Source organism: Thalassophryne amazonica, chromosome 2, assembly GCF_902500255.1.
Source record: "Thalassophryne amazonica chromosome 2, fThaAma1.1, whole genome shotgun sequence".
Taxonomy (NCBI): Eukaryota; Metazoa; Chordata; class Actinopteri; order Batrachoidiformes; family Batrachoididae; genus Thalassophryne; species Thalassophryne amazonica.
Window position 1 is genome coordinate 74,105,184 of NC_047104.1, and position 24,475 is coordinate 74,129,658.

General features: G+C 41.4%; 1 protein-coding gene across 1 annotated transcript in view; it reads right to left on the reverse strand.

The window, feature by feature from the left end:
* Positions 1 to 24,475, reverse strand: part of ush2a (Usher syndrome 2A (autosomal recessive, mild)) — a 1,147,097-nt gene that overhangs the window by 101,390 nt on the left and 1,021,232 nt on the right. The window contains 8 exon segments of the mRNA XM_034188044.1: positions 1,068 to 1,398; positions 3,376 to 3,545; positions 3,641 to 3,922; positions 7,714 to 8,083; positions 8,226 to 8,587; positions 19,273 to 19,614; positions 19,984 to 20,129; positions 20,235 to 20,316. Coding sequence (XP_034043935.1) covers positions 1,068 to 1,398; positions 3,376 to 3,545; positions 3,641 to 3,922; positions 7,714 to 8,083; positions 8,226 to 8,587; positions 19,273 to 19,614; positions 19,984 to 20,129; positions 20,235 to 20,316 — 2,085 coding nt within the window.

Genomic DNA, 24,475 nt, shown 5'->3' on the forward strand with positions numbered 1-24,475 from the left:
GTGCATCAACAAAGTACTGAGCAAAGTGTGTGAATACTTATGTACATGTAATTCCTTAGTTTTTTATTTTTAATAAATGTGCAAAAATAAAAAACATTTTCATGTTGTCATTATGGGGTGTTGTGAGTCAAATTTTGAGGGAAAAATGAATTTACTTCATTTTGGAATAAGGTTGTAACATAACAACAAGTAAGACAGACGGTTGATTTCATAACAAACAATATCACATCAATTTGCAACCTTCCAGATATGGGAAAAGTGAAGTGAAGCGCAGTGAATATTTTCTGGATGCACTGTAAGATGTGTTTGCGTGCTGTATTCTTTACACAGTGTGAGACACTTGTGAACTTTAGGCGTGCTTTTTGCAGGTCAAAGGCACAAACACTTTCTGGTGACAGAAGCCATGAACACAGTAAATTTGGCACATGAAAACATCATTTTTAGATTGACACACCCATATGAGCACAAGCAGAATTGGGATTTAGTGCATTTAGTGTATAAATGACATCTGTGTCACATGGAAACTAGCAAAGAGTGAGACTTGCACTGAGATGTGGACCGGGTCAGACAAAGGGCCTGTACTCTTACACTGAAAAAAGAGAATAGTTGAACCAACTTAATAAAGCGTTACAATTGGTAAAAGCTGAATGATTTAAGTTGTTTGAACTTACGTTTGTAACTTACTTTCTTGTAAGTTTGTAAGTTACTTTCTTTTTTCTGTGTATGTGATACACCAGAAAATACATTACAGAGCTCACTTCTGGAATTTTGTATGATCACAAGCAAGGCTGGAATCACAATCCATAGAAGACTGGAATATTACCCTTGGCAGAGGCCTTTGCCTTCCAAGTGCCCTTTAGTTGTATTTTTTTTTCCTGAATGAAAAACCTTTTCACATAAAAGTTAAGATATATCGCTCTGTTAAAATAAATAAATAAATAAATAAATTCTGCCACCAAATGACTTTCCACTTCTCTGAAATGCAGAATAAACAACCACTTAGCACAACTTTATGGACATCTGATGTTCTGTGTAAACAAAACATTGAAATGCAAGGACCACTGTACCTGGTATTGGTATGCAGTATATGGCCAGAGTCCTTCATCTTTGCAGGTTGTAGAGTCATTCTTACAGACAAGTGTTGTTTTATTCCTTGTGTGTTCATCGGCGGAATGGTCCAGCCTGCGGTACACTTCGTAGTGCAGTACTCGACCATTGGGTTGATTTGGAGGTGACCAGGTGAGCAGGAACGTGGTTTGTAAGCCGGTCTGAGTGTCAGGCTGAAGATCTAGAAGTGGCGCTGCCTGACCAGTAGGGGGAGCCTCTAGAGTGAGTACAGATGACCAGTCGCTGGATGAGCAGCCCAGGGCAGTACAGGCCTCCACCCTCACCTCGTACCTACACACAGACATGCCATATGCAATGATTGTCTATTTCATGAAAAATGAATAACTCATGACATGACAGGCACAGTCACAGAACATAAGTGACTGGTGCTTATTATATGAACATACATATATGTATTTTAGTTTTATTTATTGGTGGATTTAGTCTATTATGGTCTTTTATTCTTCTTTTTAGTTGTTCTTCAATTGATTTTTTATTCTTGAACTATTTTTTATTTTTTCTGCTCTCTGCCTTGTCCATGTGCACAATTGTTTTCTTTCTTTAGTTTTTAAAACCCCTCTGCTACCTTCTTTGGATTGTTTCCTGTGACACTTGAGAATTCATTTTACAACCCCAATTCCAATGAAGTTGGGACGTTGTGTAAAATGTAAATAAAAAGAGAATACAATGATTTGCAAATCCTCTTCAACCTATATTCAGTTTCATTAGATGGCTGCGATGCTACGCGCGCTCTGATCGACTGATTACGGGTCAGATATTTTCCCATATCTGGACCGTTACCACGACAATCGGTCCGCAACGTGTATTTTCTTTACTAAACCAGGAAGCAAAAAAACACGATTAGAAAATCCAATTCGGACATAAACATACTCCATAAATATCTAAACAGCATCTGAAAAATCACACAGATTGAAAACTTACCAGCTAACACCGCACCATGAAGTTCTTTGTCATACCATAAGTCTGTGTGTTTATATATATATATATATATATATATATATATATATATATATATATATATATATATATAAAATAGCCATATAATAAATTATTAACCCTGCTTGGTCAGTCTGTACGGGGACATCTGACCTCCATGCTTTTCGCACGGACCTCGCTAATGCTTGACAACATGCCGGCCTGTTATTTCACCGTACAGACCTTGTGGTCAGTTAATAATCCTTTAATATTCAGCAAATGTACTGCCACCTTAAACTTTACAAGAGAATTAAAAAAATATCTATAAAATCAGTGTTTCCTGTTTCAAAATCAGAAGCAGGATCGATGATGTCCTCATGGCTCAAATGGAGCATATGAACAGTTTTTGTTAACATCTGCGTGTAGACTAATGGTAACACACGGACGCGGTGTCTAAACCAAATCATAAATGAAGCTCATCAACCTGCAGCAAGAGGAGCATAAATTTGTCAGCTGGCTTTGTTAGGATACTAATTAGGAATCACAGCTGGGTTTTTGGTGAAATGCAGAAAGAAAAGACAGACTGAGGAAAAGAGAGGAGTAGGATGAGCAGAAGGTCATCTGGGGGGTGGGGGGTGTAACTTTAGGAGCTAAGGCTCATGAGCTTTAATTATTTGAATTTTATAAAGACATTAACATGTTCATATACAGCCACACATCAGAGCATGCTGATGTACACGCACACACACACACACACACACACACACACACACACACACACACACACACACACACACACACACACACACACACACACACACACACACACACACACACACACACACACAGATGTAACATGCACTGTAGTCTTGCCTGAAAATGCTTTTCAAACAAATACTTGTTTGGGACATGCATTCATAACAGCAGTAACAAACCAGACAGTTAAAAGGTAACTTTTTTGGACAGATATCTATGCATCTCTTCCATCACTTTTCCATAACTTTACACTATTTTTTAAATTCATTCATTTCATCATTAATCTCAATTTCATTTTAACTCCGGAGCACCTGTACTGATCAGTTTTAGGGAAAGCAAAGTTAGAAATGAACTGAAAGAAGAACGATGTGAACCTCACTGTGATGTGAACTGATTAACTCTGCAGCACCTCAATGTTTTTACTTTCCTCCAGATGGCACTGTGCTACCTTCTTTTTGTTTTTAATCTCTCATTTCATTCAACACAGTGTTGACAAACAGGAAAATGGGGAAGTGTCTCCTCCTAAAATGTGTTTGTACCTAACTTTGAAAAGGCAGTAGTTGTGCTTTGACTGACCTGTGGTGAGGTGCAAGCCCATGCAGAGTGGTGTGCCGGTCAGCAAAGGACTTGTCCTCCGGGGAAAAGACAGTACTGCTGAGACTGAGCTGGGCTGGATCTCGTTGATACACTGTGTATCTAATAATGTCTCCATTAGGACGAGCTGGAGCCATCCACTCCACTGTTACCTGGAAGACGGCGTATAAGCATCTTCTGAAAAACTCATTTTAACTGTACACACTTACAAGGGCTAAAACGCAGATAAACTAAATGAATAACTGACCTGCTTTGGTCCTTTGGATTGCAGGTTGGGACGACTGACACCAGAAGGAGCTGATGGGTGTGTCCTTGTTGTGGCGGCTGTGCTGCTCACGGACCCTCTGCTGTTGTTGGCCCTGATGACGTAACTGTATTCCACACTTGGTAAAAGTGTAAAGTCGTGATAATGGGTCTCTGTACCAACATAGATATCTTCACCGTCTCTGCGGAGTTCATAGGCAGTGATGATGCCATTAGGGTGATCTGGCGCTCTCCAAGTAACCTCCACTGACTCCGGGCCAGAAACCTTTAGAAGGCAGGTCAGAAGTCATGCAGTACAAAGGTCTTTACAGAATTTAAGAACCGGAATTTCCACAAGTTTAGAAGGGTCGAAAATATACAGTGCGTCCGAAAAGAATTCACAGCACTTCACTTTTTCCATGTTTTATGTTACAGCCTTATTCCAAAATGGAAATAATTTAATAATTTTAGGGGAAAAATTGAATTTACTTCATTTTGGAATAAAGCTGTAACAGAACAAAATCTGGAATAAGTGCAGAGCTGTGAATCCTTTTTGGATGCACTGTATTTGCTAACACAAAGAAATCTGTTAATTACACACCAACAAATCTAGTTAGGGATCGGAGCGCCTACCTTTAATCATGCTGACAGTGAGTCAGCATGATTTCCCCACAATTCTACACACAAGACCCCATAATGACAATGTGAAAAAAGTTTTTTTTAGATTTTTTCAAATTTATAAGAAAGAAATCACATGTACGTAAGTATTCACAGCCTTTGCCATGAAACTCAAAATTGAGCTGCATCCTGTTTCTACTGATCATCCCTGACATGTTTCTACAGCTTAACTGGAGTACACCTGTGGTAAATTTGGACATGGTTTGGAAAGGCAAACACCTGTCTACGTATAAGGTCCCACAGTTGACAGTGCATGTCAGAGCACAAACCAAGCATGAAGTCAAAGGAATTGTCTATAGACCTCCAAGAAAGGATTCTCACAAATCTGAGGAACAGTACAGAAACATTTCTAATTTTGAAGGTCCCAATGAGCACAGTGGCCTCCATCATCTGTAAATGGAAGACGTTCCGATCCATCAGGACTCTTCCAAGAGCTGGCTGCACGACTAAACTGAGCGATCGGGGAAGAAGGGCCTTAGTCAGGGAGGTGACTAAGAACCCCAAGGTCACTCTGTCAGAGCTCCAGCAGTTTGTCAGTGGAGAGAGGAGAACCTTGCAGAAGGACAACCATCTCTGCAGTAATCAAACAATCAGACCTGTATAGTAGAGTGGTCAGATGGAAACCACTCGTTTGTAAAACGCACATGGCAGCCCACCTAGAGTATGCCAAAAGGCACCTGAAAGACTCTCAGACCATGAGAAACAAAATTCACTGCTCTAATGAGACAAAGATTGAACTCTTTGGTGTGAATGCCAGGTGTCATGTTTGGAGGAAACCAGGCACCATCCCTACAAACATGGTGGTGGCAGCATCATGCTGTGGGGATGTTGGGTATAAACCCTAAATGCCGTTTATTTAATGTAATTGACCACCACTGAGTCCAGTTCAGCTTTGCGGAGGGCACTGCCTTGTTGAAATAAACTCTTCGATGACGTCATCTGAACTAGCCAATCAGTGAGGAGATCCGGTCAAATAGCGCTAGATGCGTGTTTGCCGTATCCGGCAAAATATCCACTGTCTATAAAATATAAGTGGGCCCAACAGATCACCTTTGCTAAGATTAGCATTGAGCTACCTGGGAGCTAACTCACACACACACTCATCTTAAGGACGAACAGAACGATTCACAGTGTATCTCTAACCTGCTCCTAACACACATGCACACATGCTTCAGACATTGATAAAGTTACCCTGAAACATAATGAACTGAGAAAACTCACATCATCAGTGACTTCTGACCAGCTGTGTGACCATTGTGGAGTTGTGCCAAAACTGGAGGTTGCCACACATACGAGGTCTGTTAGAAAACTATCCGACCTTTTTATTTTTTGCAAAAACTATATGGATTTGAATCATGTGCGCTTGCATTAGCCAAGCTTGAACCTTCGTGCGCATGCGTGAGTTTTTTCACGCCTGTTGGTTGCGTCATTGGCCTGTGAGCACGCTTTGAGTGAGCAGTGGTCCAGGCCCCTCGAGGAAAATGTCTGAATGATTTGGAGCTTTGCTGGATCAAATTTTTTCCAGAAACTGTGAGAGACAGCCAGGTGGAAACCATTCGGAAGATTCAGACGGCTTTCAGGGACGATTCTATGGGGATCACACAGATTAAGGAGTGTTACAACCGGTATAAAGACGGTGCACAATGGCGGAGGGCGCGTCGCGCTCCGAGCAGTGATCGACAGGCTGAAACGACCAGATCATTTCCAAACTGAACGCTGTGTTGATCCGGGACGTCGTCTGACTACTACAGAAATGGAAGAAGAGGTGGACATACCACTTTTTCGGCACATTCCACTGTTACAGGAGCTTTTGTCATGGAAAGAGGAGGGGAGGAATTTGCCACGGAGCCGCTAATGGCGCGGGACAAAAGCACCTCCGTGTTGGTCTCACAGGACATGTTCTAACATGCCCAGCTCTTGCACCATTTGGAAGATTCAGACGGCTTTCGGTGGCTTTTCAGTCGTGTGACTATCCCAGAAATTGTGGATGAGCTGGACATGCCACAACATGTCCTGTGAGGCTTCATCACGGCATTAGCGGCTCCGTCCCGACACGCGAATTCCTCCGCACGTCTTTTCATGACAAAAACTCCTGTAACAGTTGAATGTGCCGAAAAAGTGGTATGTCCACCTCTTCTGCCATTTCTGTGGTAGTCAGACGACGTCCCGGATCAACACAGCGTTCAGTTTGGAAATGATCTGGTCGTTTCAGCCTGTTGATCGCCACTCGGGGCGCGGCGCGCCCTACGCCATTGTGCGCCGTCTTAATCTGTGTGATCCCCATAGAATCGTCCATGAAAGCCGTCTGAATCTTCCGAATGGTTTCCACCTAGCTGTCTCTCACAGTTTCTGGAAAAATTTGATGCAGCAAAGCTCCAAATCGTTCATACATTTTCCTCACAATAAAAATCGAGGGGGCTGGACCACTGCTCACTCAAAGCGTGCTCACAGGCGAATGACGCAACCGACAGGCGTGAAAAAACTCACGCATGCGCACGAAGGTTCAAGCTTGGCTGATGCAAGCACACATGATTCAAATCCATATAATTTTTGCAAAAAATAAAAAGGTCGGATAGTTTTCTAACAGACCTCGTACACCCGAACAACATTCCAAAATAAATCACAGAAGTGAGTGATGCAAATCAAGAATTCACAACAGGAGATGTTTTTCAGTAACAGGAACTGGGAGACTAGTTAGGACTGAGAGAAAGATGAACGCAGCAATGTACAGAGACATCATGGATGAAAACCTGTTCCAGAGCGCTCTTGAGCTCAGACTGGGGCGGCGGTTAATCTTTCAGCAGGACAAGGACCCTAAAGCACACAGCCAAGATTTCAAAGGAGTGGCTTCAGGACAACTCTGTGAATGTCCTTGAGTGGCCCAGCCAGAGCCCAGACCCGAATCCAAACGAACATTTCTGGAGAGATCTGACAATGGGTGTGCACTGACGTTCCCCATACAACCTGTTGGAGCTTGAGAGGTACTGCAAAGAGGAATGGGCAAAACTGCCCAAAGATCGGTGGACCAAGCTTGTGGCATCATATTCAAGAAGACTTGAGGCTGTAATTGCTGCCAAAGGTACATCAACAAAGTATTGCGCAAAGGATGTGAATATGTATGGGCACATGATTCCTTAGTTTTTAATTTTTAATAAATTTGCAAAAATTAAAAATAAACATTTTCCATGTTGCCATTATGAGGAGTTGTGAGTAGAATTTTATTAAATTAATTTAATATTTTAGGGGAAAAATGTTATTTACTTCATTCTGGAATAAAGCTGTAACAGAAAAAAATGTGGAGAAAGTGCAGAGCTGTGAATCCTTTCTGGACGCACTGTATTTGCTAACACAAAGAAACCTGTTAATTATAAACCAACAAATCTAGTTAGCGTAACGTACCTTAAGATTTGGGGCTTGAAGGCCAGTAGGTGGAGCCTCTGCGGTTACAGCGGATGTTGTGTTGCTTGGAGTGCACCCCCCGCTTGTGCAAGCCAACACCACCAGCTGGTAGGATGTGTGTGGTTGTAGGTCCAACAGCACTGTGCTTAACTCTTTCCCACGATAAGCCTCTCTGTTGTTAAGTTGAAGTACATATTCCTTCACCTCCCCATTCTGTCTCAGAGGTTCATTCCAGGAAATGGATATACTATTGGGTGTGACACTGTCCACTGTGGGAGCTTGAACTGTAGCCGGAGGAGCCTCCAGGGTTGTGATGTTTGTGTGAGAGCTGGTGACACATCCCTCAGATGTACAGGCAATGACTGCATAACTGCAAAACAGAAAAGTATAAAATGACAAGAGTGACGACCGTTTCAGTGTTCTGTGTGTGGTGGTGATTTGAATCCCCACTATAAACCACTGACATCATTAATTTGTGGGTACCAAATATTGTGAGAGACACCATCCAATACCTATATGTTGAAAAAGGCAGCAGATCTTCATCCGTGTATTTGAGCACAGTAGGATCAAAACTAAATGAGAAACTGACATTGTTTCTCTGAATCCTGTAGGACAGAAGAACCCCATTGGGCTCCAGAGGTGGAGTCCAGGACACCATCACCTCACTGGGTCGGCCTTGGACGTGACTAACAGTTGGAGGGGCGATGCCGCGAGGAGGTGCCTGTCTGGTTGTTACCGTAATCCAGGGACTGAGGGTATAGCCAGCAGAGTTGTGAGTACGAACGCTGAACTCGTACTGAGTCCAGGGACGTAAACCCTTAACAGTATAGTTGAGTGTATCAGTTGGCTCCGAGGGTGCCTCGCTGAACAGCACCTGATGGAAACAGTGAAATAAGTAAGGATACCTTTTATTCTTTACATTGATGTTACCTTGAAAACCAAGACATGGTAACACACTTACAATTTTTGCATATCTTTTTTTAATATTGGACTTCATAAAAATGGACTTAATGGAGCAGAAACAAAACAAAAAAAATTAAACACACGTGGCGCCTTACTGACAAACATCAACATGATCATCATTCATATAAAGAGCTGCTCAAAAATCATAGGCACAGAAAAGAAAAAACTTGATGTGAAATTAATGATATGATGAAACGATTAAAAAAAACTGATACTTAAGAATGACAAATGATAAAGCTTCTGACAAACAGTGCTAAGCATTATAAGCAAGGTGACTATATATACCTTTATTCATGAGAACATCCTGTTGCTAATCCAATTATTAATTGATTATTATGATTTGTTTGTTATGGTAGCAGAACTCTGCACAGGGTTGTGAACTGACAAATTACTCAGGATTTTCTTCATCTGATTTTTTCCATCATAAAAAATTTTATTTTTTTGGAAACTTCAGTTTTGGCCAAAAGCAGACTAAAAATGATTTTATGTTATTTCACAGTATTTTCAGTATTTTTTTACAGCAATCCAGCTCCAGGAATATTGTGAGGGTTTCTTGATAGGTTTCTTGATATACAGTGAGGAAAATAAGTATTTGAATACCCTGCGGTTTTGCAAGTTCTCCCGCTTACGTAGAAATCATGAAGGGGTCTGAAATTTTCATCTTAGGTGCATGTCCACTGTGAGAGACATAATCTAAAAAAATAAAAAAAAATCCGGGAATCACAATGTATGATTTTTTTTTAATAATTTATTTGTATGTTACTGCTGCAAATAAGTATTTGAACACCTGTGAAAATCAGTGTTAATATTTGGTACAGTAGCCTTTGTTTGCAATTACAGAGGTCAAATGTTTCCTGTAGTTTTTCACCAGGTTTGCACACACCGCAGCAGGGATTTTGGTCCACTCCTCCATACAGATCTTCTCCAAATCTTTCAGGTTTGGAGTTTCAGCTCCCTCCAAAGATTTTCGATTGAGTTCAGGTCTGGAGACTGGCCAGGCCACTCCAGGACCTTGAAATGCTTCTTCCAGAGCCCCTCCTTAGTTGCCCTGGCTGTGTGTTTGGGGTCACTGTCATGCTGGAAGACCCATCCATGACCCAACTTCAATGCTCTTACGGAGGGAAGGAGGTTGTTTGCCAAAATCTCGCAATACATGACCCCATCCATCCTCCCTTCAATACGGTGCAGTCGTCCTGTCCCCTTTGCAGAAGAGCACCCCCAGAGTATGATGTTTCCACCCCAATGCTTCACGGTTGGGATGGTTTTCTTGGGGTTGTTCTCATCCTCTAAACATGGTAAGTGGAGTTGATTCCAAAAAACTCTATTCTGGTCTCATCTGACCACATGACCTTCTCCCATGCCTCCTCTGGATCATCCAGATGGTCTCTGGTGAACTTCAAATGAGCCTGGACAGGTGCTGCCTTGAGCAGGGGGACCTTGCTGCCCTGCAGGATTTTAAACCATGACAGCATCATGTGTTACTAATGTAATCTTTGTGACTGTGGTCCCAGCTTTCTTCTGGTCATTGACCAGGTCCTCCTGTGTAGTTCTGAGCTTTCTCAGAATCATCCTTACCCCACAAAGTGAGATCTTGCATGGAATCCCAGACCGAGGGAGATTCAGTCATCTTGCGTTTCTTCCACTTTCTAATAAATAATCATAACAGTTGTTGTCTTCTACCAAGCTGCTTGCCTGTTGTCCTGTAGTCCATCCCAGCCTTGTGCAGATACAGATTTGTACCCTGGTGTCCTTAGACAGCTCTTTGGTCTTGGCTATGGTGGACAGGTTATGGTGGACAGGTTGGAGTGTGATTGATTGTGTGAACAGGCATCTTTTATACAGGTAACAAGTTCAAACAGGTGCAGTTAATACAGGTAAAGAGTGCAGAATAAGAGGGCTTCTTAAAGAAAAATTAACAGGTCTGTGTGAGCCAAAATTCTTGCTGGTTGGTAGGTGTTCAAATACTTATTTGCAGCAGTAACATACAAATAAATTATAAAAAAAATCATACATTGTGATTTCTGGATTTTTATTTTTTTTTTAGATTATGTCTCACAGTGGACATGCACCTAAGATGAAAATTTCAGACCCCTCCATGATTTCTAAGTGAGAGAACTTGCAAAATCTCAGGATGTTCAAATACTTATTTTCCTCACTGTATATATATATATATATATATATATATATATATATATATATATATATATATATATATATATATATATATAGTGGTTTGCACAGTTCCAAATAATTTTTAGACCACTAAAGGCCCTGTCCCACTGGCGTTTAGGAGGATTTGCTTATGGATTGCGCACAAAATTGGCTCATATTCGCTTAACATCCTCAATATGCGTGAAACATGCTTGTATGAGTCGGCCGACACCCGCACACATCTGCAATTATTCACAGAGGCACGTTTTTCCGTTACCACTATTTTTGAGCTGCACAAAATTTTGGCTGCGGATGACATCCGGCTTACATACTCCATACATACACAAACATAATCTATGCGCTGCATATTCGGCGTCATCTGCTGATATCCGCAACTGACAGGGATTTGCGGCTTGGCAGCGGACTGGGACAGTGTGTAAAACAGATATTTTGCGTGTCCATCATGTCCACATCACAAACTAAAATATGTTGTGGCCAACGAATAAAGCATTTTTATTACGTCTGTTTTCCATCTGATTTGCGGCAGATGCAAATCAGATGCGCTGTGTTCACAGCTGGACACCGTTCTTTGTTCTACCGGCTGCCACGCGCTCTGCGCTGGATGCTGCCTATATAAAATAATTATTTCATGGCGGATTAATAATTTTATTCTGCAAATTGCCTGTTGAAAACGGCTCTAATCACCTCCTGAATCACAGAGGAAGCCGTTCGCCTGCGCGTGAATGGCCCAGCTGCAAAAAGCATTTTGAGCCGTCTAAAAAGATAATTATTTGACTTGTTTACATTGTCAAGTCTTGATAAAAGAGTTGTGTGTTTTTTCCTTCTTGTCTGCAGCTGTTACAGTATTTGTTCCTATGTTTACAACAGATTTAACTTCTTGTTATAATCGTTCAGATGAGCTGCACTCTGATGCGATCCGCTGACGTCAAAAAAATCACGCATGAGCACGAAGGTTCAAGGTTGGCTCATGCAAGCACACGTGATTAAAATCCATCAGGTTTTTGAAAAAAATAAAAAGGACGGATACTTTTCTAACAGACCTCGTATATTATTAAAATATCCGTAATTCATACTGGGACATTTGTCATTTTTAGCCATTTTTGTTGCGGACGACAACAAATGCCAGTAATTTGTATACTCAATTCATGCGCAATTAATCCTCTCCCCAGTGGAACAGGGCCCTAACATATTTTTGCAGGTGTAGTGAATAAAGCTTTAACGGTTAAAAACATTTGTGAAGTCTGATATCAAATATTTTAGTGCCTACCTGTTAAATGTTTTGTAGCAGACATACAGTTCTATTCTCTGCAGACAGAGAAGACTGGTTTCAAGAGGAACCACTCTATCCTCTGCAGTCAGAGAAGAGATTGTCACAAAAGAGAAAGAAAGCAAAAGGGAACAAAGACCATTTCTCTTGACAACATACTAACTTGCCGGAAATATCACCCTAGTCATCCAGAGGCATACAGTTTTAACTTATGGTTAAAATTTTAACCAAACTAATTTCGGACAAGTTATTTAAAGTAACGTCACGTCTGAAGTTTTATGAAGTGAAAATATCAGCTATATGTTTCAGTTTTAAAGTATTGAAGGTTTTAGTGTGTACATGCTGTCTTGGCAGTGCATTATGGATAAAAATTCATGACAGGAGAAATGCATTTGAGACGCTCTGATCAGGCTCCACACAGACTCTCGTGAATATATTCTCTGCGTTTATAGACATTGTTATTGTGTTTGTTTTATGTAAAAATGCCAGATGAAGCTTGGGTTGCTTCTCCATTATTTTCAATTGGAATCACTGTGAGTTGCAATCGCTTCCTGTTTGGTCTTTAACATCCTGCTTATGTCCTTTGTTCCAGAGTAAACATACAGGCAGATTAATTTTCCAGCTTGGCATTTCTGCCTGTCGCACCTCCTCCAGTGCCCATGGGTCAGCTGCAGGGTCATCAGCCAGGAACCACCATTCCTCAACATTTCGCCCCTTTAATCCTGGAACGTCTCCTGGTGGCGGGGCAGTGACAGTGATGTCTCCCTGTCACTCCCTGCAGCTGTTGCCCCCTGCAGCTGTAATTTGGGGTTAGTTGTTTTTCCCCCAGCACTTGTCCTTCCTCCTCAGCCAGAGCCAGAACCTGCCTTTTTCTGCCTCCTCTGCCAATCTCTCACTGCTCTCTTTCCCTCTGGTCGCCCCTGCCTTCCTCAGTAGACGTATGATTGACAGCCCCACAAAGCCTCGGCATCCCACCTCAACTGGGTAGATGGTGGTCTTCCTGGCGGCCTCTCGACATTCAGCAGCCAGCTCGGCATACTTGGCCTTTTTGCACTTGAACGCAGCCCAATCACTTCTTCCTGTGGGATTGTCAGCTCAATGAGGTGCACCATTCTTGCACTGGTAGACCACACAACAATGTGGGGATGAAGAGTTGTAGTGATGATCTCTGTAGGGAACCGAAGTTGCCTGTCAAGATTGACCCTCATGTCCCACTCCTGGTCAGGGGAAAAGGGTCTTGATGATTCTCTTGCCCTGGTGTGTCTTTGTCCCCCACCCTCCATGACAAAAAGTTGTTCTCTGTCGATGGTGACTTTTTGTTGTCCTGTCGACACCTCTCCAGCACTTCAGCTAGCTTCCTCAGGACCTGGTCATGATGCCATCTATAACGGCCCTAAGAGAGTGCGACCTTGCAGCCTGACAAAATGTGCTGAAGACTTGTGTTGTGGACATTGCAGAGGTAACAGCATTCTTTTTTCCCAAACCACTGGTGGAGGTTGTGGGGACAGGGGAGGGTGTCATAGGTTGCACGAATGAGGAAGCTAAGGCTTGCCTATGGAATCTTCCACAGGTCTGACCAACTGTTTTTACGGTTGACAACTCCCTCCCAAGTTGTCTTGCTTCCTTGTTGGCCCTGTGATACTACCTTGATCTTGTAGCACTCTTCCTCCATCCTCGTCACCTCCGCCACCACCATCTCCTTCCTCGCCTTGCAATTGACTTTGGACCAGAAGCAAAGTGCCTCTCCGCATCCTTGTCCTGCTCTCCCTACCTGGACTCTGCCGACAGTCTCGTGATGTTGCAGCCTAGTGACAGCTCGTTCAACTTCAATTTGGCCATTCCACTTTTGTCTGGTAGGGACCTTGGCTTTAGCGCTCCTTACTGACTGATCAGTGGACTCTCTTAACTTGAGAACTAGCCTGGTCTTCTCTTGCATGTAGCCCAGCTTGATGGACTGCAGTGGCAATTGCAGTGTGTTCCTCTCAAAAAAGGCCTACTTTTGGAGAGGCACTGTGGCAGTCCCAACCACTTTTGGATGAAGGAACTGGCTTTTCCGTCCATCTTGTTTACAGTGGATGAGAAGATATCACTCATTTTCAGTGGCCACATCACCCTCCTGTAAAGAGTGAACTGGTAGCACCAGACCTTGTGCTTCCCAGGGAGTTGGCTTTGGTCTATCCTTGCCAGGCCATCCGTTAGCTGCTTTATGACTATTTTCCCCATCTGTTTGTCGGAAAGTTCAGCAGTGTACTGCCTCCCCTGGCTTTTGATGGGTTGTTCAGACAGCAGAGGGATTTTCTCTCCCCCGATGACAAAAGTGGTGGAATCATGTCTAACTCCCCTTCTGAGTGACAGGCTATGTGACTTGGCAGGCTTGATCTTCTTTCTTGCCCAAGCTATCAACTCATCCATCCTTTTTAGCAGTTGGGAGGTGTTGTCTGAAGGAGGCTTGTAACGTCATCCATGTAGCTCCTCATTGGGGGTAATATATAGCGTAATATACGAGGGTAAGCTGAAACGTTCTAAGGCTCACTATAATGCAGTTAATGCATTACTCCTTCATGGGGAGCCTTAGAACGTTTCAGCCTACCCTCGTATATAAGATGTCTGAAATTCAATTTGCGCTTATTAAATTCCATGCAGATTAAATGTAGCAGACATGGATTATTTATTTGGAATATTTGTTTTAGCAAGTTTTCAGGGTCTCTACTGCCATCTACTGGCCAGTAGTGTTTGTGGCACCCTAAATATTGAGATATCCCATAATCATTTGTGCGCCAGAGAGTTGTTGCAGGCTCTTGCTGCAGCTGATGAAAAGAAATAAAAATGTACATTTTGGTTGTATAATGTTCATTTACAATTGTTGTCAAGTGGATTCTCTCTGTGCTGTTTAAACTGCAGCAACTCTCTGGCGTGCAAAGGATTATGGGTTAGGGTCTGAGCATCTGGGCACCAGTAGATGGCAGTGTTCTATGCATTTTGACCCCAGTTATAACAAACAGTTGTCTAATCACAACTTGATTTTTGGCTTTTGCAAATGGCTTTGTTTTTTTTTTTTTTTACATAACATCACATTAACGTGTTGGTTTTTACATAGAATGAATGAGTCAACCAATCAGTGTTAGCAGAGGCTCATTTTACCCATAATCTCTTTGGCATCTGTGTGTGTTTGTTACAAAACTTCAGAATTAGTGCATTATTTAAAATTAAAAGATATGTGTTAGAGTTTAACTTTGTACAAATGACAGAATTGTCATTAATGGAGTTATTCTATCCAGATTAATTTGACTTATAAATCAAAACCATAAGTCAAAGCCACTTTATTTTCCAAGACCTCTGCTTCACGGCAGGATTGCTGTATGCTGTAAAGGAATAATGACTTGGTTTTTTGTTTTGTTTTGATTTTGTGGCAACCTGGCAGTCAGGCTCCTTTTGCTGGGATAGAGTTGATCTTAGTGCCTCTAAACTGCTTCACTGCTGCAAAATACGTAGCAAACGTATACGTAGAGTTTCCAGCAGTAGGCAGGGTGCACAAAGACAGGCGTGGTGACTCATTGTTTGGGTTTGTGATCGTGGTGTTAAAACTCAAAATTGGCTTGTTAGTAGCTGAGAGTGTACCGGAGACAATACTGAAAGTTATCGGTTAGCTGTAGCTTTGGTGGTTTCAGAATCAGAATCAGAAAAGTTTTATTGCCATATGAGTAAACAAGTTCACAACATTAGAAAATTGCTGCAGTACTTGGTGCTAACATAAAAGACAAACATAAAAAACTAAATAGAGCAGTAAAACAAGTAATATATAATAAAACTTTACACTATAACAATGTTACAAAATGTACAGAATGTATGAGCTAAGATAAATAAATGGTGATAAATAGTGGTGATAGCAACAATGTAGAGTTCTAAAGGTTCTTGTTGAGGAGGCTAACAGCAGAGGGGAAAAAACTGTTCTTATGGTGGGAGGTTCTGGTCCGAAGGGACCGTAGCCTCCTGCCTAAGGGGAGGAGGTCAAAAAGGCTATATCCAGGGTGAGAAGGATCAGTTCTGATCCGACCTGAACGCCCTAGTGTCCTGGAGATGTACAGGTCGTGAAGAGATGGAAGGTTGCAGCCAATCACCTTCTCAGCAGAGCATATGATGCACTGTAGTCTCTGTATGTCCCTGGTGGTGGCTCCAGCGTACCACACGGTGATGAGGTGGTGAGGATGGACTCGATGATGGTAGTGTAAAACTGCACCATGATCCTTGCTGGCAGGTTGAATTTCTTCAACTGCTGCAGGAAGTACATCCTCTGCTGGGCCTTCTTGACAACAGAAGTGATGGTGGACTCCCACCTGAGGTCCTGGGTTAGAGTGATTCCCAGGAAACAGAAGGTGTCCACTATGGTGATGGGGGTGTCTGCCAGGGAAGGGGAGAGGGGCTGTGTTCTTCCTAAAGTCCACAATAATCTCCACTGTCTTCTTGGTGTTCAGCACCAAGTTGTTATAGCTGCACCAGGACACCAGTCGTTGGACCTCCAGCCTATAGGCGGACTCATCCTCATCAGAGATGAGTCCGACAAAGGTGGTGTCATCTGCAAACTTGACAAGCTTGACAGACTGGTGATCAGAGGTGCAGCAGTTGGTGTACAGGGAGAAAAGCAGAGGAGAGAGGACACAGCCCTGAGGAGTACCGATACTGGTGGTCCGGGAGTCCGAGACATTCTTCCCCAGCCTCACGTGCTGCTTCCTATTCTTCAGGAAGTTGGCAATCCACCTGCAAGTAGAATCAGGCATGTTCATCTGGGAAAGCTTATCTTGGAGAAGATCTGGGAGGATGGCTCTGAAGGCAGAACTGAAGTCCACAAACAGGATCCTAGCGTAGGTTCTCGGGGAGTCCAGATGCTGCAGAACGAAGTGCAAAGCCAGATTGATGGTATCATCCACAGACCTACTGTCTCTGTAAGCAAACTGCAAGGGATCCAAGAGGGAGGCCGTGAGAGATTTGAGGTGGAACAGAACCAGACGCTCAAATGACTTCATGACTACAGAAGTCAGTGCCACCGGTCATTGAGTCCAGTGATCCTCAGTTTCTCGGGAACAGGAACAATGATGGAGGTTTTGAAACAGGCACGTGGCAAGCCTCCAGTGAGGAGTTGAATATGTCTGTAAACACTGGGGCAAGCTCATTAGCACAGTGTCTCAGAGTGGCAAGTGACACACCGTCTGGCCCAGGAGCTTTGCGAGCTTTTACAATCCTAAACTGCTTTCGCACCTCATCTTCATAAATATGCAGAGCTGTGAGGGCAGGGGGAGTTTTTGCAGGTGAAATAAATAAAGCTTTAACAGATAAAAACCTTTGTTAAGTCTGATATCAAAGATTTTAGCACTTACCTGTTTTATAGCAGATAAACAACTCTGTTCTCTATAAACAGAGAAGAGCTGGTTTAGGGAAAAACCGCTCTATCCTCTGCAGTCAGAGTTCAACAAGATCATTGCTCCTGACACCATACTAATTCACTAGAAATATCACCCAAGTCATCCAGAGGCATACAGTTTTAACTTATGGTTAAAATTTTAATCAAACTAATTGCAGACATGTTATTTAAATTAACGTCACTTCTGATGTTTTAGAACGTGAAAATATTAGCTATATGTTTTAGTTTTAAAGTACTGCAATAATTTTGAAGGTTTTAGTGTGGACATGCTCTGCTGCCCAGTGCATTATGGGTACAGTCACGACAGGAGAAATGCATTTGAGATGCTCTGATCAGGCCCCACATGGACAACAGCATTAAACTCTTTGTACATTGTGCCTGAAACTCTTATGAATATATTCTCTGGGTTTATAGATGCTGTAACTTGTTATTGAGTTTGTTTTAAATGTCAGAAGAAGCTCAGGTTGCATTTCCAATATTTTCCTGTTTGCTCTACAGTCTCTACTGCCATCTACTGGCCAGTAGTGTTCATGGCAGTATTCGCCCTAATTTGAGATATCCCATAAATGATAATTCTTTGAGCGCATGAGAGTTGTTGCAGCCTCTTACTGCAGTTAAAGAAACCAAAGTATACATTTTGGTTGAATAATGTTCATTTACAATTGTCATTGTGGATTTTGTTGTTAAAAGAAAAAACTGGTACGCAAAAGATTATGGGTAAGGGATGATGGTAAGATGGCAGTGTTCTATGCATTTTGACCCCGGTTACATCAGACGGTTTTCAAATCACAACTTGACTTAGTTGGCTTTTGCAAATGGCTTCTTTTTTTTTTTACATATAAATAAAATGGCATATTTTACAAAAACACATTTAAATACCAACACACACACACACACGTCACGTTACATTAATGTGTTGATTTTTACATAGAATGAATGAGTCAACCAATCAGTGTTAGTGGAGACTCATTTACCCATAATCCCTTTCGCATCTCTCTGTGTTTGTTACAAAACTTCAGAATTAATGCATTATTTAAAATTAAAAGACATGTTATATTTTAACTTTGTACAAATGACAGAATTGACATTAATGGAGTTATTTTATCCGTATTAATTTTATTTATAAGTCACAAACCATACGTCAGCACTGCTTTATTTTCCAACACTGCTATTGAGTAGAGAGTTGAGCTTTGCTGCACCTCTCAGCTGTTTTACTACTGCATGCTGTGTAGTAAACAGGAGCTTCCAGCAGTGGGCAGGCCGCACCAAGAAGTGCTGACTCATTCTTTTGGTCTGTGGTTGTCTTTGATGCTACCAGAAGCGATCGTTGTGTTAAAAGTCAAAATCAGCTAGTTAGTAGTTGTAAGTGTACTGGAGACTGGAAGTTATCGGTTAGCTGTAGCTTCTGATTTAGCGGCTGTGTATGTTTCTCCAGGTATAACTGGAGTTGCGTCAGGAAGGGCATCCGGCGTAAAACTTGTGCCAAATACCAATGTGGATCTGGCTGTATCCACTGTGGCGACCCTGAACAAAACCGGGAGCAGCCGAAAGAACAACAACATCGGTTTAGCTTTATAAAAGATAACTTTTCAGTTAGCTGATTATCTGTTATTGAAGCTAACTTTTTGGTTAGCTGTGCCAACCACTGCATATATATATATATATATAAACTCAAAAACTACAGAAATACTATGATATTTAAACCTTTTGCATAACATTTTATGTATTTGGCTTCACCTACTTTTCCCTGTTCATTGTAATCTTCGTTAATTCTCTCTCTACCCCACTCCTCCAGTCTTCGCCCAAGTAAGAAATACTCCTTAATTGGCCCGTTGGGCTGTGAGGGCGGCTCCCATGAAAGTGCCACATAATTTGAACCAATAACAAGAGGCTTGGGAGGAGGCTGAGAAGCAGGTGGGGCTGCAGTTGTGGTGAAGTGCTGAGGAGGTGAATGTGTGCAGCCTGCTGCCGTGCATGCTTCAAGCCTCAAAGTGTAAGTGGTCCATGGTTCCAAACGGCGAAATAAGAAGTGGCGCGACAGCCCGCTGAACTCCAGGTTTTCCTCACTGTACAAGTTATACATCTGGAATAAGAGAGGGGATGACAAAGAGAAGTGCTGAGTGCAGAGAAACAGGTGAAACACTGTTGATAGGTTATCACATTTCCAACTTTATTGAAGAATGAAAATAAATGTGTTCACATTCTGACTTGGCTGGAAAAGTCCTATTTAAAAAGAACTTGCAGTTTGAATGAAAACATGTTTTAAACTTTAGGAAGGACTAAAGAACAAAGAAAGAAAATTAAAAATAAAATGCTAAATGTTTATTTTACAGATAATTGAAAGTTATCTTTAGCCATTAATTTTCACATTCACTGATGACTGAGTGACTTGCGGGACATGCCACTGGTTTATTTATTACATGCACTGTGTTTTTCTCTGTACTGCATGTACCGTGATCACTCCGTTTGGAGCATCCGGCTGATTCCAGCTAAGCAGTAACGCTCTGCCTTGCTCTCTCTGCTCCACCATAACATTAGCCAGGCCAGCCGGAGAAGCCTCCAGTGTCCTTGTGCCGACCCACGGACTGGAAACGCTGCCTGAGAAGATTATAAAACACCCAGAACAAATAGAGTGACTCTGTAGTTGGTGCTGATGGTAACTGTAAAGTTTCACTAAAGAATTACTCATCAGTACCACCATACCTGCTTTGTTCACAGCCTCCACACGAAAGCTATACTCAGTGTAAGGCTGAAAACCAGAGACTGTTCCTTCTAGAACTGCACCCTGAGGGTGAAAAAAGAGAGAGTGGACATATACTCGGAGTATAACTAAACTAACTAAAATGGAATATGAAAGAGAAAGTAAAAACATTAAAGGGTGGGAAGAAAGCAACAACTGTCCCTCACTACGAAGTATGATACTAACCCCTGCATTAAAAGGGCATTTTCCAACTGACGTCCTTGAATCTGTCACACAGAAATGGCATACTACTACACAGAGCCATCGCATGGGCCGTGCGAACTGTGAAACAGCACAGGACCTCGTGACTCCAGGGGGCCTCACATCTGACCCACAATTTTTTTTATATGTAGACTGGTTATATATTACACTAGTGCAGGGGTTTTATAAAGACCCCTGCACTAGAGAGCACTAGAGAACAAATGAATAACTGACTCCCCGCCCAAACACACACACAATTTCAGCATCTTCGTGTGTTTCTTTTTATTCTTTTACACATCTTAAACACATTTTAAAACTATTTGTTTTTGTAAATGCAGACTCACCTTTGTAAACATTTTAAACGTTTTTAAAGAACTTTCTATTCTTTCACACATTTTACATCCTTTTCAAACATTTTAAACTTGTTTTTAAAGAACTTTCTATTCTTCTATTTTTACCTTTTGTCATATTTTAAACATCATTTTTAAAAAAACATTTAAACATCTCTGTGTGTTTTTAAATATCGTTGGCATAACTAACACATTTTAACATAAGGATGAGTATTGATAAGATTTTATTGATATCTATGCCATTATCGATTCTGCTTATTGATCCGATTCCTTATCGACTCCCTTATCAAAACATCCCGTGAATGTTCAAAAATTCTTGAAAGGGTAGTTGTAAAACAGCTAACTGATCATCTGCAGAGGAATGGTCTATTTGAAGAGTTTCAGTCAGGTTTTAGAATTCATCATAGTACAGAAACAGCATTAGTGAAGGTTACAAATGATCTTCTTATGGCCTCGGACAGTGGACTCGTCTCTGTGCTTGTTCTGTTGGACCTCAGTGCTGCTTTTGATACTGTTGACCATAAAATTTTATTACAGAGATTAGAGCATGCCATAGGTATTAAAGGCACTGCGCTGCGGTGGTTTGAATCATATTTGTCTAATAGATTACAATTTGTTAATGTAAATGGGGAATCTTCTTCACAGACTAAAGTTAATTATGGAGTTCCACAAGGTTCTGTGCTAGGACCAATTTTATTCACTTTATACATGCTTCCCTTAGGCAGTATTATTAGACGGTATTGCTTAAATTTTCATTGTTACGCAGATGATACCCAGCTTTATCTATCCATGAAGCCAGAGGACACACACCAATTAGCTAAACTGCAGGATTGTCTTACAGACATAAAGACATGGATGACCTCTAATTTCCTGCTTTTAAACTCAGATAAAACTGAAGTTATTGTACTTGGCCCCACAAATCTTAGAAACATGGTGTCTAACCAGATCCTTACTCTGGATGGCATTACCCTGACCTCTAGTAATACTGTGAGAAATCTTGGAGTCATTTTTGATCAGGATATGTCATTCAAAGCGCATATTAATCAAATATGTAGGACTGCTTTTTTGCATTTACGCAATATCTCTAAAATCAGAAAGGTCTTGTCTCAGAGTGATGCTGAAAAACTAATTCATGCATTTATTTCCTCTAGGCTGGACTATTGTAATTCATTATTATCAGGTTGTCCTAAAAGTTCCCTAAAAAGCCTTCAGTTAATTCAAAATGCTGCAGCTAGAGTACTGACGGGAACTAGAAGGAGAGAGCATATCTCACCCATATTGGCCTCTCTTCATTGGCTTCCTGTTAATTCTAGAATAGAATTTAAAATTCTTCTTCTTACTTATAAGGTTTTGAATAATCAGGTCCCATCTTGTCTTGGGGACCTCGTAGTACCATATCACCCCAATAGAGCGCTTCGCTCTCAGACTGCAGGCTTACTTGTAGTTCCTAGGGTTTGTAAGAGTAGAATGGGAGGCAGAGCCTTCAGCTTTCAGGCTCCTCTCCTGTGGAACCAGCTCCCAATTCAGATCAGGGAGACAGACACCCTCTCTACTTTTAAGATTAGGCTTAAAACTTTCCTTTTTGCTAAAGCTTATAGTTAGGGCTGGATCAGGTGACCCTGAACCATCCCTTAGTTATGCTGCTATAGACGTAGACTGCTGGGGGGTTCCCATGATGCACTGTTTCTTTCTCTTTTTGCTCTGTGTGCACCGCTCTGCATTTAATCATTAGTGATCGATCTCTGCTCCCCTCCACAGCATGTCTTTTTCCTGGTTCTCTCCCTCAGCCCCAACCAGTCCCAGCAGAAGACTGCCCCTCCCTGAGCCTGGTTCTGCTGGAGGTTTCTTCCTGTTAAAAGGGAGTTTTTCCTTCCCACTGTAGCCAAGTGCTTGCTCACAGGGGGTCGTTTTGACCGTTGGGGTTTTACATAATTATTGTATGGCCTTGCCTTGCAATATAAAGCGCCTTGGGGCAACTGTTTGTTGTGATTTGGCGCTATATAAAAAAATTGATTGATTGATTGATGTGTACTACAAGTAGGCTTTACAGGTTTTCTATGGCACTAACATTTATTGAGTCTTAAAGTAAATAAATATGAATTTGGTCACTGGATCCTTGATCTTTGGACATAAATAAAAATAAACAAAATCTGTAGTTTTTCTCAAAAGCATTTTCTTTCAGACATTAATGGCTCAAAACTATACCTCCATACCTCTGAGCTCAGCTCTTGCAGCCAGCTGTGCTGCACATCAACATCAATGTAATTCATAAAGAACGCAGGACGTCTCATTTTGGGAGGAAAAAAAAGTTTTAGTCTGTTGTAGTTTGTTGTCTGTGTTTCAATGTTTGGAAAGGTGTCGCTTTGAAGTTATTAATTCCGGCCGGACTCTAACTTGACTCGGCAGAGAGCAGCGCAGTGTTTGGAGCTGTGTGAACAGAACGGAGGATGATTCTCGTTTATTTCTCGCAACAAGACAAGAGTCCCAGTTAGTGACTTTAATCTGCACAAAAGTGACACGCGATTGACATATTTAATTGGCTTTGAGAGGGCTTAAGAAGCGGACTTGGCGCTTCTGAAAAGAGCGAAGCAATGAACCAACAAAGCAGTGGGTCAGTCACTGTTTCATGCTTCAAGCTTCAAGAACAGCCACTGCAGAAGCAGCTGATTGCAGACCCTGCAGTGGGTCTGTAATGAAATGATCATTTTCCCGATAAAACACCCTCATAAACAACGGCCGCTCTGAAGGATCAATGAGGGAATCGTTAAGCAAAAAGACTATTGATATCCGTGGATCAAATCATTTCTTAACGATTCTTGAAATGAACAATGCCCATTCCCTGTGCACCCCCTGAAGACTTCTGGCTTCACAGTTTGAAAACCACTGCATTAGCGTATTCGCTATCTGTCGGTACATGCTACTATTGATCATAACAAAAAAGAGAGAACTAATATCATTATGTTAAAGTCTCTTTACATACAATATTTGTATTACATTGTCTTTCACATAAAGGATGTCAGCAGCTCTTTGTCTGGCACTTCGATGAACCTTTTCTTTCCTCAGCTTGGATGACCTTCCTCTTTTATCATGCAGGAGCTCTTCTTTTTCTTTACCCATTTTTTAATGATTTGATTTTTCATTCTTTCCCTTTGCTTTGACAGCTCTTCTTCTTTTTCTTCAGCCAGTAACATTTTCCTCCTTTTAGCACGCCACAAACTTTCTTTTGATTTTCCTTTTAATGTACTTTACATAGTCATTTTGAATATCTGAAATGAAACTAAAAAAAATATTATTTTAAAACACACGTAGCACATAATGCAATGGTTACAAAATATATTAAAATGGAGACAACTTTTAGAATTGGAAGAACAATAATTTTTATTATTTTGGGATGCAATATGTAAAAATTTATATTTTTATACTGGAACACTCTTTAAAGGAAATCTTAATTCTTACCTAATAATATGACTTCATCAGTCACTGGATAAAAGTCACAACCACTCAATCACTGATCATACAGTGAGTAAAATAAGTATTAAACACATCACCATTTTTCTCAATATATTTCTAAAGGTGCTATTGACATGAAAGTTTTACCAGAAGTAATCCATACATCCAAACAATCTATAACAAATCAGTACAGAAAGGAAGTT